The sequence below is a fragment of the Erpetoichthys calabaricus genome, chromosome 5, assembly GCF_900747795.2.
Source record: "Erpetoichthys calabaricus chromosome 5, fErpCal1.3, whole genome shotgun sequence".
In the NCBI taxonomy this organism is placed as follows: Eukaryota; Metazoa; Chordata; class Cladistia; order Polypteriformes; family Polypteridae; genus Erpetoichthys; species Erpetoichthys calabaricus.
This window is the reverse complement of record NC_041398.2, coordinates 142,280,846-142,302,260: the sequence shown is the minus strand read 5'-3', so window position 1 is coordinate 142,302,260 and position 21,415 is coordinate 142,280,846. Positions and strand designations below refer to the sequence as shown.

At 39.3% G+C, this 21,415-nt stretch overlaps 1 protein-coding gene and 1 long non-coding RNA gene across 4 annotated transcripts in view; one reads left to right on the top strand and one right to left on the bottom strand.

The window, feature by feature from the left end:
• LOC114651965 (PDZ and LIM domain protein 3-like) overlaps positions 1-21,241 on the bottom strand; it is a 68,289-nt gene extending 47,048 nt beyond the window's left edge. The window contains exon 1 of one of the 3 annotated variants that reach the window (XM_028802097.2): positions 21,014-21,241. In XM_028802097.2, the coding sequence (XP_028657930.1) occupies positions 21,014-21,106 (93 nt within the window). In that variant the 5' untranslated portion in view covers positions 21,107-21,241. The remainder of the gene's footprint in view (positions 1-21,013) is intronic. The other 2 variants (XM_028802099.2, XM_028802098.2) reach the window with 2 other exon arrangements.
• LOC127527974 (uncharacterized) overlaps positions 1-21,415 on the top strand; it is a 209,729-nt gene that overhangs the window by 107,605 nt on the left and 80,709 nt on the right. The window lies entirely within an intron of this gene.

Here is a 21,415-nt window from a genome sequence, read left to right as displayed (position 1 = left end):
TCCCTAGGTTTGCTTGGGTACACAGATGCACTACTTTACTTCATGGCTAGTGCAGAGAGCAATAATCATAGCCACTGGAGCTGAAATAGTGATTTGGTTGAAGTGACTAATATGGCTTTTGATTGAGATGGTGCCTCTCCTTGGTAGGAGGATTGTTAAATTTGAACCCTGCAGTAGTGCCAAGACTTGCCACTGCATACCCATGCTGACCTTTATATCATCTCATTTGTGCTGTGTGTAATGTATAGTATAGTGCAGCATTTTTATTGCATATCTGAGCTCAATGCAATTATTGATATTGAAGCGCCAAAGAGTATTAGGCATGCCTAGACTTAAAATACAGTATGAGCCTTCAAAAGAATCTGAAACTCAAGAACTTAAGAAAGAAAGTTTGCTATTTGTTCAATTCCTGGAGCCATTAATTCTATTAGAGGATCAAGGGGAGTCACAGCTTACCATTTACGAGGCAGGAAATAATCCTGGATAGGCTGTCATCCCAACATAAGTGGCATATTCAAACACTGATCTTTTGGGGTCACAGTGAAAATACACGCAAACATACTGAAAAGTTGTAAACTCCACATAGTACCAGTGCCAAGGCTAAAAATCAAGCTGAGGTCCCTGAAGGTGTGAAATTCAAGCCACTACAACAACAACATGCTAAACCATTTATCATCAAAGATATAACTTTCATAAACGTCTTGAACTTTATAATTCAGTTCAAGGTTGTGGAGAGCCATAGCCTACCCCAGAAGCATAAAACACAAGGTAGAAACTATCCCTGGATGGGTCACCAGGCCATTACAGACCCTTTAACGAATTGTTTATTATACTATAAGGCATATTTTATGTTTGCAAAGTGCAGAAAATTACAAAGTAATTCACAATATCAAAACACTTGCATAAAAGCATAATTTATAATTTAGAGTGATAAATAATACAGTTCAGAATAGTTCTTTCAGGGGCATAGGACAACAGAGGCTAACCTGGAAGATTAAGTGGAAAAGCACAAAGCAACTCTGCCTGGGTTAAACATCTATGTAAATACTCCCATTGAGGCAAATTTGATCAATTTGGGCTTTCCATATAATCTAACATGCCCATCTTTAGCACACCACAGGAAAGTTATGTGGATCCTGTGAGAACACCCCACTGCACACAGATGGTAGGATCCAGGACTGACATTTCCTAGGAGCATTACTGTTTATCACCATTCAGCCTAGTTTAATATGATTAAATCCCCATATTAAAAATATATATATATATTAGTTTAGTAGTGAATTAAATTAGTTGCTTTGAATTTTCTGCTGTCGTTTTATGGTACATAAGAGTAACAATGCAGTTATCTTGGGTAACTTTAAACTTGCTGAATGACATAAAATTGCTCCTGTGTGAGTTTGGTTGTGTGTCCAACAGCAGTCTAGCATCAGTTCCTGAGAAGTAGATAAACATAACTTGACTGGAATTAATCCCACTAGGTTATGAATTTATGCCCTGCATCAGGCTGATTATCTGCATTACTTACAGCAAGTCAGCAAGACATCTGTAACAGAAGATTAAAAATGAACAGCTGGAGCAGTATATGATTAGTTTGTATACAGTAGACCATCATTATTTGAGAATACAATTAATGAGGTAAAAGGGAGCATGCTGAAACATCCATCAATCCATTTTCTGATCCTCCTAAAATGTAAGTTTTAGAGTCATGGGCAGCCTACCACTAAAGTAAACCTTAGGTAGAGGTAAACACACCAAAGTCACTCTTGTTTGAACCAAAACAATTGGATTGAGACCCTTTTCAAATATTGAACCCTGCTGTGGTTCACATCTTGTTTAAATGAGGGCACTATGGTAGTCATGCTGCACCATTGCTGCTGGTAATTACACAATCTTACACTCACAAACATACAAGCAAAACACCAAATTGCTTAAAATGGCTTGCACAAGTACCAGTCAATCAGAGCAAGCTTAGCACCTGATTCAGACTCAGGGCCTCTCCATATCTCTTGAAATCAGATATATGTCCACATTACAAAATGAACAAATTCATGTGTGATCAGGTCAGTCAAACTACATACAGATGTGCTAGTTACTGTGTGAGCAGCAATCAAACTCCTTAATTTTACACTGTGTGGCAGGCTGCTGGGAGCTGCCTAGAATGATTGGGAGGGGGACTACGCCTCCCCCAGACTATGAGAGAGCAGCCACCCCGGTTTGTATGGGGGCCACGGGAAGTGAGCTTTTAAGCTCAACCCTATAGGGGCCTGTGGTCACTGCCAGGGGGCACCCGGAAGACTGTGAAGCCCTGGACATCAGCACTTCCGCCATACCCAGAGGTGCTGGCGGAAGTATTACCAGGGACACCCAGAGTGCTTCCGGGAGCTCATGTGGCACTTCTGCCACACCAGGCTGATTTTCCACAATGGCATCCCAGATGAGACTTCAATAATTTTGTGGACAGCCCGACACAGCAGGACAACACACACGCGCACCACGGTAAGCGGTACGCGCACAACCCCGCTGGAGAGACACACCCAGAAGACTGCCTAGGGTCCAGAGAAGCTTCATCTGTGCCAATGGGGAGGAAAAAGAACGTGAGAGATGTGCAAGCAGCTGAGTCTCTGATGCACGCCGTCACCAGGGACACACGGGTCGGTGCTGCGGCAGGAGCGGCCAGACGGAGAAAGCTTCCTCCAAAGGACAGGGTTCTAGAGGTAAGTCCCGGCTTGGCCGTACTACGTGGGTGTATTGTAGCTGGGGACTACCTGGACCTGCGTCGGTGGCCGAAGCAGACAGATCCGTGGAGTGATGCCAGGATGACGGCGGTGGCCAAAACTGGGAAGGAGTTGCTGCTGTGCATCAGAAGGCTGCAGCAGCAGAAGAGCCGCCGGCAGGCTTGCCTCTCCATCGGGCACCGGAACAGCAGGATGACGGAGGACCGGAAGTCCCTCCCCAAGGGTGGCGAGGGATTGGACGGTGTGTGTTGCATGCCCGCCGATGATTGGTCGGAGGCGGGACCAGCGAATGTCCATCCTGTTGTATCTGTTAATGTTTGTAGCGGAGAATAGAGATCATAAACCAGTGGGCTTTCGGTGGTGTCAAACAACATAAAAATGTCCATAGAAAACCACAAATTACTTATGTTGCATAATCCAGATGTCAGGCATCCAGTTGTATGCTCAGAATGCCCCAAACACTTGTATTTTGGCGAAAAAATGACATTTGCTTATATTTGTAAATATCTGTATAATCACATGACTATGTCAGGGTATTCTAAGTGTAAAGTTAGAGGGTTAGAATTGCTTGACACTTCCAGATGTTATAATACTAAAATGGCATCTTAGTATTGAGAGTTTTTTGACATACTAACATAACATTATCAAAACTGCTTAATCCAAATAATGGTCGCAGCATGACAGAGGATATTCTGGCTAAGATGGGAGAAAGGTAGGATCCAGTGGTAGAACAGGTGTTAATTCATTTCAGGACCCACTCACAAATATGAAAGAATCTACTCAGGATGACAGCTGTGTCCATTTAACTGCCAATTTTATTTTTCAACAAATAAAGAGCATTTACAATAACATAGAAATCAATATAAACAACATTATTAACATCATTATCATATGAGAATATGAAGTAATATATAAGAAGCACATTGCATATAAATATAAATTATTAAACAGTAAAATATTTTGATAAAAGAATTTGAACAACATATAAGAAGCATATAAATTATTAAACAGTAAAACATTAACATTTAAGAAGTAAAGATACATTCAGTACTACTGCAGTGCTTTCGGGTAAACTACATTTTTTGTTTGCCCATTACGTGCATAAATGTATAATTTTTTTGGTGTACCTACCCGAAAACACGCGATATATAACTGACCGTGGGAAAAGCATGGATTTGAAACACGTGTTGAGTTTATCCACTGGTGTCCCTCGTGGAATAACTGGTAATGTTTGACGAAAATCTCCTGCGAGTAAAACGACAGTACCTCCCATTATTTTGCTAGGATCTCTGGGATCTTGCATTGTTCGGTTCAAGGCTTCATAAGCTCTTTTATGTGCCATGGTTCACTCATCCCAAACTATTATCTTTGAATGTTGCAAGACTTCTGCCTTTCCAGAGCTCTTGCGTATGTTGCAAATTGGGTTTTTGTCGTGAGCAAAGTTTAATGGTAATTGCAATGCCGAATGTGCTATACGGCCTCCATCTAATAATGTAGAAGCAATTCCCGATGACGCTACAGGCAGAGCTATGTCACCATTCGCTCTCTCGGCAAGAATCAGGTTTATTAAGAATGTTTTTCCTGTTCCTCTGTGGTCATACGTAATTTCCGTTTCAAACGCTCATACGTAATTTCCGTTTCAAACGCGAAAAGAATTTTATATATATAGATTATATGTGATAACCAGGATAATGATTGTTTTAAGGGGGTTGTTTATCTTTTGTGCTACCAGGTGCACCCCAGTTACCAGAAAAAAGAGGAACGTAATGGGGTAGGATACCACTAATCAGTCCATCAGTGGCTCATACCTTATCAGGCAATTCATATGTGAAAGACAACTTGGTTTTGATATTTACTGATCGGAAACCACAGGCATTATTAAAGCCTGGATGGACCAGGTCTCTTAGCTTGGACCATCAACTGTTCACAACTCTAGTAGATTTCAGTAGTCTCTCTTGGTTATAGAGAGCATCTCTTAAATGAGTAGAGGCACAGTGATGAGAGTAATTATAGTAATAATGACGAATATATTTGCCCCTGAATAACAGTATCCACAACCTTAGCAAAAATAGGAGACAGGCCACTTGGAAGAGGCAGTGGCATGAATTTGTGAAATGAGAACCACAGACTACTTTGCTTTACTTAGCCAGATATACTTCACATCATCAAACACTATTTGAAAGGCAGTCTTAACATATTTGTGTCCTATTGTAACAAGTCCAAGGTGTTGTGTTATAGAGTACATTCAGAAAGTATTCAGACCCCTTCACTTTTTAAATTTTGTTTTGTTGCAGTCTGATTTTAAAATCATTTAAATTCACGTTTTTTCCTCACAAGCAACACCCAATACCCCAGAAGGACAAAATGAAAACAGAATATTAGAAAATGATTTAAACTTAATGAAAATAAAAACTGAAATATTGTATAGACATAGACCCTTTGCTAGGATACTTAAAATGTGGCTCATTTGCATATTGATTATTATTATGTTTCTACACCTTGTTTGGAGATCACAAAATGCAACTGGTTGGACATGATTAGGAGGGGCACACATCTATCTGTATAAAGTCCCAAAGGTGAAAACGTATATCAGAGCAAAAACAACCTGTGAGGTTAAAGAAGAGACAGGATTGTGTGCAAACGTTTCTGCAGCATTGAAGGTTCCCATGAGTGCAGTGCTTCATAATTCTTCAATGGAAGAAGTTTGGAACAACCACATCTCTTCCTGTAGCTGGCCACTGAGCCAGACTGAGCAATCAGGTGTCCAAGAAACCCATGGTCAGTCAAGATAAACTCCAGGTATCCTTTATGGAGAGGGGAGAAACTTCTAGAAGGATAACCATTGCTTCAAAATTCCTTTTATCTGCACTTTGTGAAAGACCTTGCAAAAAGGCACTTAAAGCATTGTTTCTCAGCCACTGGGTTTGCTACTTACTTTTCGGTTGTAGGCTACCACCGGTTGGTTGAGAGTTGCTATTGTTTATATTGTGTGTGGTGGCCACTCACATAGTGGATTTTGAGTGAGTCTGTGGCTCTGACATCAGGACTTGTTTCAACAAGGGGTAATCCTTCCTCCCCTGCTCTGACGACTGTGATTGATTCACCAACGGGGCCTTCTCCCTGTGGTGGGTCACAAAGACACTCTTATGGGGAAAAGTGAGAAGTAAGATTCCCTACTCTGATTAAACCAAGATTGTACTGTTTGGTCTTGGTTCTAAGCAGCATGTCTGGAGGAAACCAAGCACTGCTCATCACCTGTTTAATACCTTTCCAGTAGTGAAGCATGATGGTGGCAATGTCATACTATGGTGTTGTTTTTCAGCAACTGGGACTGGGAGACTAGGCAGAGTTGAGGGAAAGCTGAACAGAGCAATGCACAGAGATATCCTTAATGAAAACCTGCTCCAGAGCACTCAGGACCTTAGACCTGGCCGAAATTTAATTTTGCAACAGGACAATGACCCTAACCTCAAAAGAAAGACAACACACAAATGACTTGGATGCAAATTTGTGACAGTCCTTGAGTGACCCAATCGAACATCAATGGAGAGAAATAAAAGTGGTCCATCAACGATGTCCATCCAACCTGACAGAGATTTAGAGGATCTGTAGGGAAGAATAGCAGAAAATCCCTAGTTCCAGGTGCTTGTTGTATCATACCCAAGAAGACTACAGGCTATAAATGCTGCCAGAGGAGCTTGAACTATGTACTGAGTAAATAGTTTCAATAGTTGTTTTAATGTTATTTGTTAAGTTTTTTATTTTCAGTATGTTATGTATGTATGCTGTGCATTATTCTAGGACAAGAGTACTCAACATGTGGTTTATGGACCATACTGACCCTCGCTAACCATCAATGGATTCCCAAATGTGCCAGGTTCAGGATGCAAAATGAAACCAGGTGAGTGCTAGAAAATTACTGGAGTTGTCATAGACACTCCAGCCATTCTTAGTGGGAATGCAAAGGATTGCATAAAACATATAGGCACTGGTGGGCATGCTAGGGAGAACAGAATGATGGGAAATTCAGTGCACTTCCAGGGCAACTGATCTGGTGGAAACCTGCTGAAGTCTATTTTGTGGATTCAGTACATTGTTTAACATTATTTAACTTTTCAGCGTTTTTGAGGGGAATTTGGAGGGCACACACTGGAGAGCAGCCTAAGAAGAGAAAGGTTTCAAAAGAGAGAAAATGCTGCTTCTTCTGAGAGCAAATGTGAAACCTTCTGCTGATATCTCCAGCCTTATAACAAAGGGATGTTCTTAAAAGAAACAAGATGAAGACTAAATCTTAATACCCATATCGTGAGGTTACAGAATACTTCCTTAGCCAATGTACCACATTCCAGGAGTTCATTAAAGATCAGATCATCAACTGGATCACAACCAAGAGTGATGCTGGAGTTGTGGGCGTCTGCAGCAGGCAGCACAATGTTCTATTAACAAGCCATATGAAATATTTAAAGTGAAGCACCTCGTTGTCTTGCATGCCGTTAACTGTTTGAAATCACTGAGTTACTAAATGAATTGACAGTAAACCTTCATTACACTGACAGAGCCCTGGATAACTATGTGGTGCTGGATGACAGCCTCAAATATATTCTTACTCCTTCATTAGCTATCGAACAGCTTAGCTTGAAGGCGGATAAAAAGAATCTGATATTAAAAAGTGAGGGAATACCATTAATGTAGCATCAGTTTCATTTAGGCATTCTGCTGTTTCTTCACAACAAAAATGTCAAATTCAGCATAATTTTACTACTGCATGGCCAGGGTTAGCTGACTGTTCTTGCAGACTGTATATGAAGGTGTAACTATTACAGTAAATACAGGTGTAGGATGCTATAAAACATATACTAAGCCAAAAAATCACAAATAGAAATAAAGGGATTATTTAGATACGCAACTGCCTCCTTGTGTGAAGGGGTGATATATTACATTATAAATGAAGTCTCTGCAACAAAAAGGTAATGGTTGACCAAGGAAAAATGGCTTGCAGCAGCCTAAATAAAAAACAAAAAATGGAGCAAGCACGTTATATCAAAAAGTTCACTTATAGCGGTGACTCGTAAAGATTCATATTGGATACTGCATCATCCTGTATATCACAGTGGCAAATTCCCACCAGTCATTATCTGCTTGTTTTCAGTTCAGAAACATCTCAAGATAGTGTGAGGAAATTAGTGATTTTTTTAAGTGCTTAACTCTATAGGAAAACCAATCTACTTTCAAGAATGTGACATTAGAATTAACGTTAAAGCTTTGTTCATCCATGAACATCTCTTATTAAATCATTATCTCTGATTCATATGGTGCTGATCCATATATCTACATTTAGCAAAGTTTAGCAACTCAAAACAACCTGAAGCCCCTGAAGTGCCATGTTTACTCATATTCACAGCCACCTACTGTATGTGGTCTCTTCACACTTGTGGAGGCCAATGACGTGGTAGATAAAAGTATATGTTTTTCTTTTTGGGCTTTTTCTAATTACATCAATGGGTCAGTAATATCCCCAAAGTAAAAGCACCTTAAAGATCTTGTGGAAGTCAGGAATTGGGCTCAAACTGGACACCAGTCTAACACAAAGCATGCTGGCATATACAGTAGACCCCTGCGAAGACGTGGTTCAGGGTTTGCAGCCTCAGCCGTTCGGGGTTTTTCCTTAGAACCTAACTAATAATTAACGGAAACTGCAAATATTCTCCGCAATTTTTTATGGCTTTTTTCGTGGCAATACTGTACTATAGAGAGAACAGGAAGCAACCGTAGAGGAAAACGCAGCTTGGGATTGTGAAAGAAACCAATCTGAGAGTGTTGAACTCTACTAGAATTTGAAACTGTAACTCACAGCAGTCCCTGCAATGGCTCTGATTGGTCTTCTACTGAGGGTGTAGGGGCTCTTGGGTTCAAAGGATGTCAGCGCGGCTTTTAAAAATGGGGCTGGTGACCAAAAGAAAGAAAAGTTTTTTGTAATTTGTGTTTCAAGTTCCTGTTTCTTTGCCTGCCTTCTGTTGGGTTACCTGTACTTATTCATTTTGTCCTGGATCGTTTCGTGGTTGGGGTCTGGATTGTCTGCCGTCTGCCTGTGTACATGAGGACTGTAAGTGGATTCATCGCAATCCTGCGAAGAAAGCAGCACTCCTGAACCCATCCACCCATCTTCACCATTTCAGGAACTACCGGTAGGATTATCTTTAAATTCCCATTCAACATGCGGATTTCTGGACTATCTATTTTCATCATTACATTTCATCCGTTGCTATTTTTCATGAACGTTTTTCATGGACTTTACTGTGTGCGTTTTGTTGGTGCTTTGTTGTATTTAATGTATAATCGGTGTAAGGGGAACAGGGGTGGTATCGTTGTTTTCATTTGTTTTCATTACATTCTTTATTTGCTGTTTGATTACTGGTTTGCTTTGTTTTTGTCTCTGTGAGTGTGTGCGGGTCGGGTCAAGGCTGGGTGCGTCCCTGGAATCTCCACCATAAAAATAAATAAATCACCATCTTCTCAACGGTGTGAATCTTAGTGGCACCAGAACGCTACAGCGTTATTCATTTCTCCTTGCCGCTGATTGACTGCTGTCCTGTAACATATCTCCAGCTGAGTGTTCTCGTGTTTTCCATTTTATTCTTCTTAATCCTTAAACTGCTGCAACCGGCTATAGTCGTTTCTGAGTGCCATTTGCCAGCTTGTAGGAGCCGAATATATTTGGCGCCATACATTCATTGAACGCCGCAACCAGCTATTGTTGGTTCCCAGTACAATTTACCAGCACGCCGGAGCTGATTAGTCAGTTCTGTATATTCATTGAGCAGCCAAGTTAGTGACCACTGCTGGTTCCCTGCAGCACTGCAGCCTCACTGTCTCTGGGATTGAGCCACTGCACTAGACTAGCCTGCCAGCGTCCGCGTTTACCTCTGTGTGCTTGTGTGCAGCCAGTTCAAGCACGGTTGGCTCTGTGATTTACTGAATTTCATCAATGGCGTCAGTTGCACCTTGTACTGTACATATTGTTCCAGTAGTTTTTTTAAATAGTTTTTACAGTTCATTAGCAGTGTGTAAAATGATCAGTGTTGCAGTAATTGTGATGCTCATAACCCTCATGAATTTTGGGGGTGTACTGTAAAGCTGATTTAGATTTGCCATTTACCTACACGTTCATGTCTTTGAGACAAAACTGGAGTACCTGGGGATAAAAAGCCCACACAAACTTAGAAAGAATAATCAAACTCTACAGAGTTCCTTTAGTCTTCTGGAAGCTTTGAGGTAGAACTTCTATCACCATCCCTGGCCATTGTTTAACACTAAATCTTTATATTTTATTTTTTCCCCAAATTTTGTATTTTTGAGCTCAGATTGTATTGAAAATGCACAGAGCATTGTCTGTTTTTACAGCTAGGCAAAGTTTAGAATGAATTTGTGTACTTAAAAACAAAATAGTGGTAATTAGCTTGCATTTTTCATTCTATATTAATTTTATATATTGTGAGTTACTCATTGTTGTTTGGTTTTTAAATGTAATCAACATCAAGGGTTTATTTTTATTATTATTATCCATCCATCCATTTTCCAACCCGCTGAATCCGAACACAGGGTCACGGGGGTCTGCTGGAGCCAATCCCAGCCAACACAGGGCGCAAGGCAGGGAACCAATCCTGGGCAGGGCGCCAACCCACCGCAGGACACACACACAAACACCCACACACCAGTTATTATTATTATTAATGACTTTAATATCCATAACACTTATATCTTCTTTAAATTGGTCAGTGGTTAGCACTGCAACCTCTGACTGACTAGGCTTGAATTCTGACATTCTCACTGGCCATGAGGAAACTGCACAGACTTTCAAGGGCTATATGAGTTTTTTCCTCCCCATCACAAACACTTGTATGATTGCCTAATTTGTAACTGTCTGCTGTCCCATGATGTCATGTTTATTTTCTTTGACTTTGCTTGTTTGAATCCTCCTTTTTTCTGTAAATGGTTTGAATAAGGAAATCTTATGTATTGGAATGAACGATGCTTGCTTTTTATTTTACTTTCTCATATACATAGTATAGAGAAAGTATAGGAAACGTGAAAAAATCTGACCTAGAGATTTTGATGAATCTTGACATTTTAGACCTTCTCGAGTCAGAAAATACCATTTTTTAAATAATGTCTGACCTAAGTCAATGAGATCTTGTACACCTGCTTTATATCAAAAATAAGGAATCTTATCAACTTTTGGGGCACTTCTGGCAACCGGTAGTGCTACTTTAACTGAATACTCTCACAAATTTTCAAGTAAACTATGGTTTTAATTACAGATAGATGATTCACATTTTGTATAGATATTAATAATGATACAAAGCAAACAGATGAAATTTTTAAAAAATTACTCAACCGGAAGTAGTATTTTATTTAAACAACCATCCAAATTTTTGTATCACTAAAATATAAATGCATACACGATATTAAAAACTGTATTCAATATATATATAATTCACTAAGGCAAGACAACCATGGAAAGCACGCCGGAAGGGGGCGTGGATTCACTAAGCTGCCGACAAGTAAGACACCCATGGCGCACGCAGGAAGGAGCCACGCCCACCAACTCTAAGCCCATTGGATACGACGACAACTCACAGAGCCACGCCACATGCAGCTCTGAGCCACGTTGACTTTTCATTAGTCAACCTCAGTGGAACCTTGGTTTACACAGAGGTAGCACCAGAGAGAGACAGAGGCACACACAGGCAGCCAGAGAGAGAGCAACGCACACACAGGCAGCGCGACAGAGTCACACAAACACTGGCAGTGCGACAGAGAGAGCCGCGCAATCCTTTAAAACTGAGGTTAAAACACAATGAAGGAAGCAGTCTTTAAAAACCAATAAACCCTGTGCCTCTTTTTCATTAGCGTCTCACCTGCTTCACCGCCCTGCAACAGTCGAGACTCTTTCTCAGCAGCTGACCTTCTCTGTGCCTGACTCCACTACTGTCAGTCGCCTGATTAAAAATGGTGAACTCCCGCAATGTTACTATCTTGCTTGGCTTTTAAATAAAGTTCGGATTTGTTGAAATGTTCCTTTTTTCCCCCCTGTGCTTAAAACTCATTTTAAAAAAAAGTGTTTATACAACTGCTGCAATGTTACAGAGAGAGAGAGGGCTCGTCTGCTTCTGAGAGACAGAGGGGGAGGGGGCTCGCGTGCTGCTGAGAGGGGGAGGGGGCTCGCATGCTGCTGAGAGAGGGAGAGAGAGGGGGGGGCTGGGGAGGCTCGCCGTGTTGTTGAGAGAGGGGGTGGCTGGGGAGGCTCGCTTGCTGCTGAGAGAGAGAGAGAGAGAGAGGGGGGGGCTGGGGAGGCTCGCGTGCTGCTGAGAGAGGGGGGCTGGGGAGGCTCTCGTGCTGCTGAGAGAGAGAGAGAGAGGGGGGGGGGGGCTGGGGAGGCTCACATGCTGCTGAGAGAGAGAGAGCCTGTGCATGCAGCTGAGCAGGGAGCCTGGGTGTTTATGTCAGTGTTATTCAATGTTTTTACAATTACACTGTGCATTCTATGGTGTAATAATTAACTATATTTGTGCTTAAAAATCTTTAAAAAAATATATTTACATACAGTTCGTACGGTCTGGAATGGATTAATTGTATTTACATGCAATCCTATGGGGGAAATTGCTTCGGTTCACGACCAAATCGGTTTACGACCAGAGGTTTGGAACGAATTATGGTGGTGAACCGAGGTTCCACTGTATATTGAGTCTAGAAAACATGATCAGCAAGTCTTTGATAGGCTGCAACAAAATGATGAAAGAACGGGCACATTTTTTTCTCACAAGCTGCGTGGGTGGGTGTTAGTTAGTTAATTAGTTACTCGAAGGATTTCAAGATTTAATATGCACAAGCGGTAACACTGCAAAAGCAGCCCAAACCAGAAAAGACGGCTGGCAAAAAGTGGCTGACAAATTAAACACGTGTGCATTGTACTTACTGAAAGCGGCGTTACGGATTTTGCAAATGTTCATTTTTTCCCTCTGCTTAAAAAACATTAAAAAAGCGGCGTGATTATGCGGCGTATACTATGCCGCGGGTTGGTATGCAGCGTGTAAAACAGTTTGTCACGGATAATTTGCCTTTTACTTTAACACGAAGACAATTTCCTGTTAGATTTGCCTTTGCGATGACAATTGATAAGGCACAGGGCCAAACTTTCAAAAAGATGTGCATGTATCTGCCAAAACCAGTTTTCAGTTATGGACAGTTATATGTTGCTCTCTCCAGAGTTCCATGTTTTCATTCACTTACTGATATGCCTGCAGGAACACGTGCAGCGAGCGAGAGAGAGCGAGTGACACACACATGCATACAGGCGCGCGAGAGAGAGAGCGTTAGACGCATAAGAAAAATAATACTTCATTACATTGATATACCAGTGTTTTCAGTATTCAAAGCACTATCCACACAGGGAGAAACCGGGAAGCGAACCCAAAATCTTCCACAGTCTCCTTACTGCAAAACAGCAGTACTACCATTGCACTACAAGGCAGTTAAAGAATGCACCGGCCTCGATTTTGTTTTCACTTCTGTTTACAGCGATCGGATCGTAGCGTGCATTGTTGCAATGTTACTTTTCTTGGTGGCTTATTACATTACGGATATTTCACATGTTAATTTTTTTCCCTGTGCTTAAAAGACATTAAAAAAAGTGTTTCTCCACTGTGACTCCGGAACAACTCAGTACGCAAGCTATATTAAGCGTCAACAACGAAGACTCGCTACACCTTAATGAACAAGTGCTGAAACTTATCCCTACTGACGAAGTAACTTTCACCAGCGTGGCCTCCATCGTCACAGACGATCCCGCTTTCAGTCACGGACAATTGAATGTTGCTCTCTCCAGAGGTCCTTCTTTTCATTCACTCACAGTGGTATCCACAAACCCACCCCATTTGGACAACTGTGTCGTTCAGCAAGTGTTCACCCATCAATACATAATTATGCGGCGTATGTTACGCCGCAGGTTGGCTAGTTCAATATAACACATATTCTTTCAATAACTATGATTAATTTTATTTTAATGTATACATCATCATTTTAACAATAATGTGTAAACATTGAACATGGCATGTAAATTTAAAAATGTAATGGGAACAATAAGCTGCTATATCCACATCGTGTTATTGGTAATACATGTAAATTTATATTTTTTTTATTTCTGCCATCATTATCATAATTAAGTGTAGCTAAATGCAGTTTTACCTTTAGCAATTTTTTGCAACAAATATGTAATACTAACACTTTTCCTATGTTTTTAGGTGACTATAACTCTTTTTACTTTGCACGTAATCTAAGTAATGCATATGTAATCATGAAAAAATTCCACCACCGTTTTCAACCTCCCTATGTGCAAAAATATCATTTTAATATAAAGATTGATAATAAATGATTGTGTATCGATATTATCAGTTAGTTATGGTGAGAAACAAAAAGACATCTTATTTGAGAAATATTGCACAAGTGGAAGTGGTTCTGATGCGCTTTTCCTCTATCTCAGCATACAAGAAAGTCGAAGGGAGCACACTCCCGATTTTTAAAATATGCAGTTTTTCAAATCTTTCGGCTGTTATTAAATATTCTGAAATCTTTGATATTACTTTCTAGAGTTTATACTGTATCATACTCTGTCCCTGGATCTTCCCAGAAGCTCTGGCTTCTGGCTTAGGAAGTTGGTCTGACTGGGCTCTCTGCTAGCTTTTGCTAGTTGATTCATTTTGTTTACACAGTGTGCGTAGATATTACATATTTGGGATATACTGCAAAGACAATACTTTGTTATTAACTGATATAGTTTTAGGTCTAGTTTGTACAAACCTCCCATTAATCTCCTTGACCTCCACAACCTGTAAATTATTTGTCATCTCATGCACATTTTGAGAATCATGAACAAACTTTAAAAGGTTCCCGTACTTCTTCCAGATTAATTGCTTTGCTTGCATGAGTGCTTGTTATGGAAACGTTTTTATGAACTGTACAAGTTCATTCAGCCTGTGACTAGTTTTGATTCAGCAATTGCTGTCATTTTTAATGATGAGGTATATGGAAAAATAGTTGTCTAATTTTTATATCCTTTTCATTAGTAAAAGTATGTATTTAGAACCTTTAGCACAGGAACTGGTTAGAATATATGTATAAGGTTCTAAATATATACTTTTACAAAGTGATAATTTTCTTTGATTAATTGAAACATGGTGGTAACTAAAAATACCCTTTACATGAATCCGAAATTGTGTTGGGTGGTGATGTGTCAGTGGTTTGGGGCTCAATGGCACCCCCTTGTGGTTACACTGGACTTTTTATATATAAAAAACAAAACCAAACCCCGACTAAAAATTTAACAGAGCTTGAGCAGTTTTGCAAATAAGAATGGGGACAAATTTCAATGTCCAGATGTCCAAAGCTGATAGAGACCTGTGCACACAAACTGCGAAGTAACTTTGGTGTCAAAGCTGCATCTAAAAAATTCTGACTTGAGGGGGTGAATGCTAATGCAATCAATTATCTTGTGTGTTATATCTTCTTCTATAATATGCTACTGTGGCTGTTCGTTTGTCCAGAATTCTAAATCACCTTTAGCTTGCAAACTGTTTAACCGATTGACCTGAAATTTTGTACACATGTACTATCCATTTTCAGGGTGATGATTGACCTCCAAGGTTATTCCTCTTTTTTATTTTTATTTTATTTTGTTGTAGAATCAACTCTCAGCAGTAGTCAGCAGGGCAGCCGTGTGGCGCATGTCTACGGGCACCGTTCTCATTGCTACCACCCTCGCTGTCACTTCCTCTATCTCTTCATATCTTAAATCATTCTTGAGGTAGATTGAAGACTTAAGTGCCAGCTTAAGTGAAAAATTAAGGAAAACATACTAAGTAATTGCAACACAAACACTGACTTAATCAGTTTTAATGTGAAAAGATGCTGACGAAAGAAGAGAAGAAGCGGGCCACTAGGGTGGAGAAAATAAGAGCTGCTCAGGAAGCAGCAAGCACATCAACCTCTGAGCAGATGAATGCTAAACGTACAGAGAAAGAGGAGGAAAACTATAAGTCAAGTGTATTCACTGCACGTTATCGTGCACTGCGCCATTACTGGTTGGTAAATAATTTAGATCACTTGGCTCAGATCTGTTTTCAGTTTCATATTAAAATAGTATTTTTCTATTGCTCAGTGTCAAAACAAATTAAATCAAATGTGATTCAATTACAACATTAGAACAGTTGTGACGAGAACATGCCATTCAGTCCAACAAGCTCTTCCACACTATTTACCTAAATTGTCCAAAACAACATCAAGTGGACATGTACTAACACAATGTTGTATAATAAAAAATGTGAAAACGTCCCAGGAAGTGAATTTTGCAGGCACTGTCATATTTTACTGCTGTTTCTCTTTTTGATTGTTATGTTTTATACCTTTAATTTGCAACTTAACCCTTTATACTGAATCTGTTTAGCTTTCACATACATGATGCTATACATAATATTATGTGAAAAATAGCCGCTAGTAGTATTTTCATAACTTCTGAAATGCATAATTTAGAACCAAGAGTAGTGAAAGTTGTATTGTTCTTACATAATGCTTGCAATAACTATTTACATTGCCTACTGAAAGTTAATCATTTTACACCATGAAGTGGTGTTAACCATCTATCTCTGCAAAGAAGCTACACATTACTATGCAACCATATACAGTACCTCACCCTGGACTGTAAATAACAAAATCTGATAAGAAAAGCCACACTATAATAAAAATGTTACTGGACTTCCATGGAGTTTAGCATTTGTAACTTTTTTTAGTTGAAAATTACACACATTTTTTTAATTACATTCAAAAAATATACTATTTACATGGTGTGAATTAAATAGCATATTTTCCTCTTTTTTATTTATTTATGTATAAATTGATCCATCCTTTATTTAGAACATTATCCCCAGGAGTAGCTGCTGCTAGTGAACTGTTTTTTGTTCAAATTTGGTCCACTTATTCATCAAGAAAATGTTTTGGGAACATTCAGCTCTTATGGAGAGATCTGTAATGCAGTGTGTTGTTCAAAATTTTGATATTTCTAAATCTCCAATTGAAAGCAATGGTCATTTTTTTTTATTTATCTCTCCTAAAATAGAAAAATATTTTGTGCAACTTAAGTTATGCATTAGTTTACGGTTTGAAATTTCTTTTGAGAAAGGTTACTTCATCTTGCATATTTTGTATATTTTTTTCTTTTACTCAACTGACAGCCACTCCTGATGGTGAAACAGACCCCTATACAATGTTGAGAAATGTGTGTGCGCAAAGCGCTTGTAAAACAGCTCACTTCTCCTGCTGCTTTGAGAAAAGTTAACTGTGAAAAAAGCAAATGTCACTTCATTAGAAATGAATATAAGAGTAAAGGAACTATGTAAGTGTCACTCTGTAGGCATGAAGTGAACAAATATATACACAGAATTTACCGTACACTTTTTTTTTTTTTTACATTTATCTATTTGGCTGATGCCATTATCCAAGGCGACTTACAACATTTCAGATACAAGTGGTTACATTTCTTTTGTTTTTCCAATTGGAGCCAGGCAGGTGAAGTGGCTTGCTCAGGGTCACACAGTGTCAGTAGTCCAAAGCCTTAATCACTATGCCACACGTTACCCTAAAAACACTTTTGGATTATTTGCACATTATAATAATCCAGACATTCCCTGACACTATAATTTATATTGAAACTTTAACAGATTTGAATTCTTCTTCAAGTGTATCTTTCTAAAATGTTATGTTTAAGAAATTTGAACATCACTTGAGTTGGAATCTTCTGTGTGTGAAAGCTATTGAGCCACCACAAGTCTACTTTGGGAACATTTGAAACTACAAGATATTGTAAAGTAGTGTCAAAGCATGTTTCTAATGTAGTCTACACATGCATGTAATTGCATTTTTGAACATGACCTACTGTTCTAAAATATTTTATATGTAAAAATGTGATAAGGTAAAAAATATAAAATGCTCCAATTTTCAAATCACAGAACGCACCTGAATATTACGCCATGCAGACATTTTCTAGTTTGGTTTGCACTGTTGAAGCCCTCCCATTTGTATCTTAACACTGTTTGATTCGGCTAGTGATAAAATTGCACAGACAGCTAACATCTGCTGTAGTGACAGGTGGGACAATCCTAGCAGGGTTTCATTTCAGATGTCTTAGCAAACATTACACATTAAGCACTGATGAGAGCATATTACCCTTTTGGTTACTCTTGACAAATGTCTTTACTCTTTTTAGTTTTCAGACTTTTAATAAGCAGTGTCAAATTCCAAGGCTGTTAGGAAGAATCAGTTGTGCACAATATATCTCCTGCATTATAGAAAGCATAAAAACATTTCAGAGAAGTGTCATTAGACACAATAACTGTCAATATTTTATTTCTTTTTATTGTAATCTGATGTCTTTTGCATTAAGATCCAATCTTTAATTAATCTCAAGATTTATAGCATCATCTAATTTTCATTGAACAGTGTCCCTTCATTTAACACTGGCCCAGTCTGTGCCTTACGAAGGGTTTGGTATCCCACTGAGGGTTTTTTCCAGCCCTATTTCTAAATCTTCCATGAGTTTCTGGCTCAGTGCTACACTATCTTGGAATAAGTGGGTCCAAAATAATGAAAAAGGCATAATTCCGGCAATAAGGAATTGTTAGACTGAAGTAATAATAATAATAATAATAATAAGTGAAGATTTTGAGGTGGCATTCATGGTGGATTTTGCTATAAAGAAAAGAACATTTTGTAAAATGATTTGTGGTAGTGTACAGTACATGTTGAATGGTGCACATGAAATAAAGTGACTCAGGAGTGGCACAGTAATTAACAATGCTGGCTCACTACTCTGGTGTCGTGGGCTCAAATCGTGCACCAAGTCATTGTTTGTGTGGAGTCTCCATGTTCTGCTTCTGGCTGTATGGAATTTTTTCTCCTACATTCCCTTAAATATGCAGATTAGATTAACTGGTGATTCTAAACTGGCCCTTTTTGGGTGTGAGCAATCCTTTATATTGGACTTTCACCCAGTCCATGGCTTTGGTGGATTTTGCTGCCCATGCTGCCATGATAGGTTTGTTATGTTATAAATTCCTAATCCTGTACTTGTTCAACCCATAGGCTTGTGACTAGATTATTGTGGCCTAAACAAACCAACAGCACAAGTATAAATGCTGTGTTTTGGGTGGGTGCTAGCCACTGATCCTCTCTGCTACTCTTATAGTTTCCCTGAGGCACATCTCATTGAATGAATTCAAAAACTTAGCTGACTTCTTACAAATTAATCAGCTTTCCTCAGATGGTGTGTGCAGTAATTTATTTTGTTCTTGAGTGGTATGCTACTTGCAGACAAGAGGCAGATGTATAAAGTGAATACATCAGCATTTTTTTAACAAATATGCCAAAAAAATAATTTAAAAAATGTTAGGCTTGCACTATTATAAAATCTTAGGCCTGTATCAGTTTTGTTTTGTTCATTATATGTAATTAGATAAAAAAAAAAAAAATCCATCTTCGTCAGGTTACATTGCAACAGCAATGAAGAGAGCTTCTTTCCTACGCTGAATAATCACACATTATGTAAAGATATCCTTTTCCAACATATTTTTCTTTTCATAATTAAAAAAGGTTGAAATAATTTTCAGTTAGGCTTAAGTAAGTTAGTCATATCTGTGTGTACCACCTTAATCTATAGCATTATTTGAAATAATGATGGTTTTGTTAAACCAAACACAAAAGAAGGGATGATAATATGGATTTAACCAAAAGCAAAACAAAACCAAGTGACTACACACACTAGCCTATTTGTCCATTTTTGAAACACCACTAATACACACTGCTACTCTCTCACACTCTCACCTGCCTACCAATCACTCACCCAGTCGCCTTCCTCACTCTTGAATTAAAATGGCCCTGGCAGAGAATAGCCTATAAAACTTCCCCAGATTTAGTACCAGGACATTCCCAGAAAGTCAGCAATGCTGTTTGGTTACCAAAATACTGGTGGCCTCTCGAACTGGTGCCTTCTGATGCTGTTCTTTCTCTTATATATACAGAAATGTTTACCTAATTTGGGCTGCCTGCTAACTGTAATGGACAGAAGGGTTATGTCCAAGTCATTTTTGTTATGCTAGCACACTAAAATATTGACTTCTGGGCCACCCCTTGTAGAAGCAAGGCTTACTACCATCTGTCCTGTCACAATAGAATCTAAATATGTTTCACCAGCCGCCAATTAGGTTAGTTTCTCACATTCCATCTGGATTTGGTTCCTGCATTGAGCTAAGTATTGCCAAGATAGGCTTTGTCTCAGAAGTACCATGCAATAAACAAAATAAATGTCCAAATGAATGTATTGTTTATAGACTACCATGCATATCATTCTATTTAGGTTGTTAGGCGTTGAATACATAGAAATGAAGGCTGCTCTGTGCTTGGTGCTGTCATGATTAGTGGAATAGCGAAATATATATACCCACTTAAAACTATTTTGTGGCATCATTTGGAGACCAGACAGCATTCAGTTCTCCATTACATGTTCCCATAATTTATAAGAGTGCCCATCCACATGGCTCACAATGCCTGTGCATTAGGCATGCATATTAGATGAATTATAGTTGTCAGATGCCCAACAGAACTAATAAAAGATCACCAGTTAAAACATTTGCTCCCCTGGCCCCAGCTTTATCCATATCAACACTGGTGTTTTATAGCTGGTTAAGTAGACCCGCATTACACAAAGTTAGTCACTTTGCATTTTTTGTAAGTAGAGGAATGTTGCTCAGATAACAGGCATTTCCTTATGTTTAGGCCCATTCCAGGAAGGGAAAAACATTAAGTATGTGAGAGCATGTTCAAGGTGTAAACAGAGCATCACTGCCTGTGATTAAATGATCAGTTATTTAAATACAACAGCAATAATTCCATACAAAAGCAGTATTCATGTGCTGCACAGACCTTCTGCAAGGCTGACACACTTTTTTTATTCCTTCTAAATATGGAATGGTATCTGTCTGTTAACATGACCATTTGACTCTTATTGTAACATACAGTAGTCTAACATTTTCAGACTTAGTTAATAAAAAAAAATTCTAGAGATGAACTTGGATAGACAAACAGCAAATGAGTGGCAAAAAATAACACCAGTTCAAAAGCAAATCCTTCCTTGGCTCATCTGCAAATACAAAGAGCATTCACTCATCCTAACTCACCCTTGATATAGTTAGGGGTTGGTTGAAATCCTTCCCACCAGTCAGTCTGAATCCCCATGGGGCAGGACCTTGTAATGTTACATTCTGTGGCATATTTGCCTGTTCCTTGCTGAGTTTCAAAGCTTCAGTAAATTAAAGCTGATGCGCTGAGCTTTCCTTTTTTCCCCTGCAGGAACGATTGCGTTTCCAGAGCTGTTCTCCAGTGGCTCCTGTCCTGGATCCTTTTTAAAATCCTCTCTCAGAGCTGAACAGAAGCCCCACCCCCCTGCATGAGGTCATCTGGCAGGGAGGGAGCCCTTTAGAGTGTGTGCTGAGCCATTCCTAAGAGAGGGAGAGGGAGGGAGATGCTTCCCAATGCTCATCCAGACACCTGTGGGGACTTCATATTAAATGGCAAGTGTG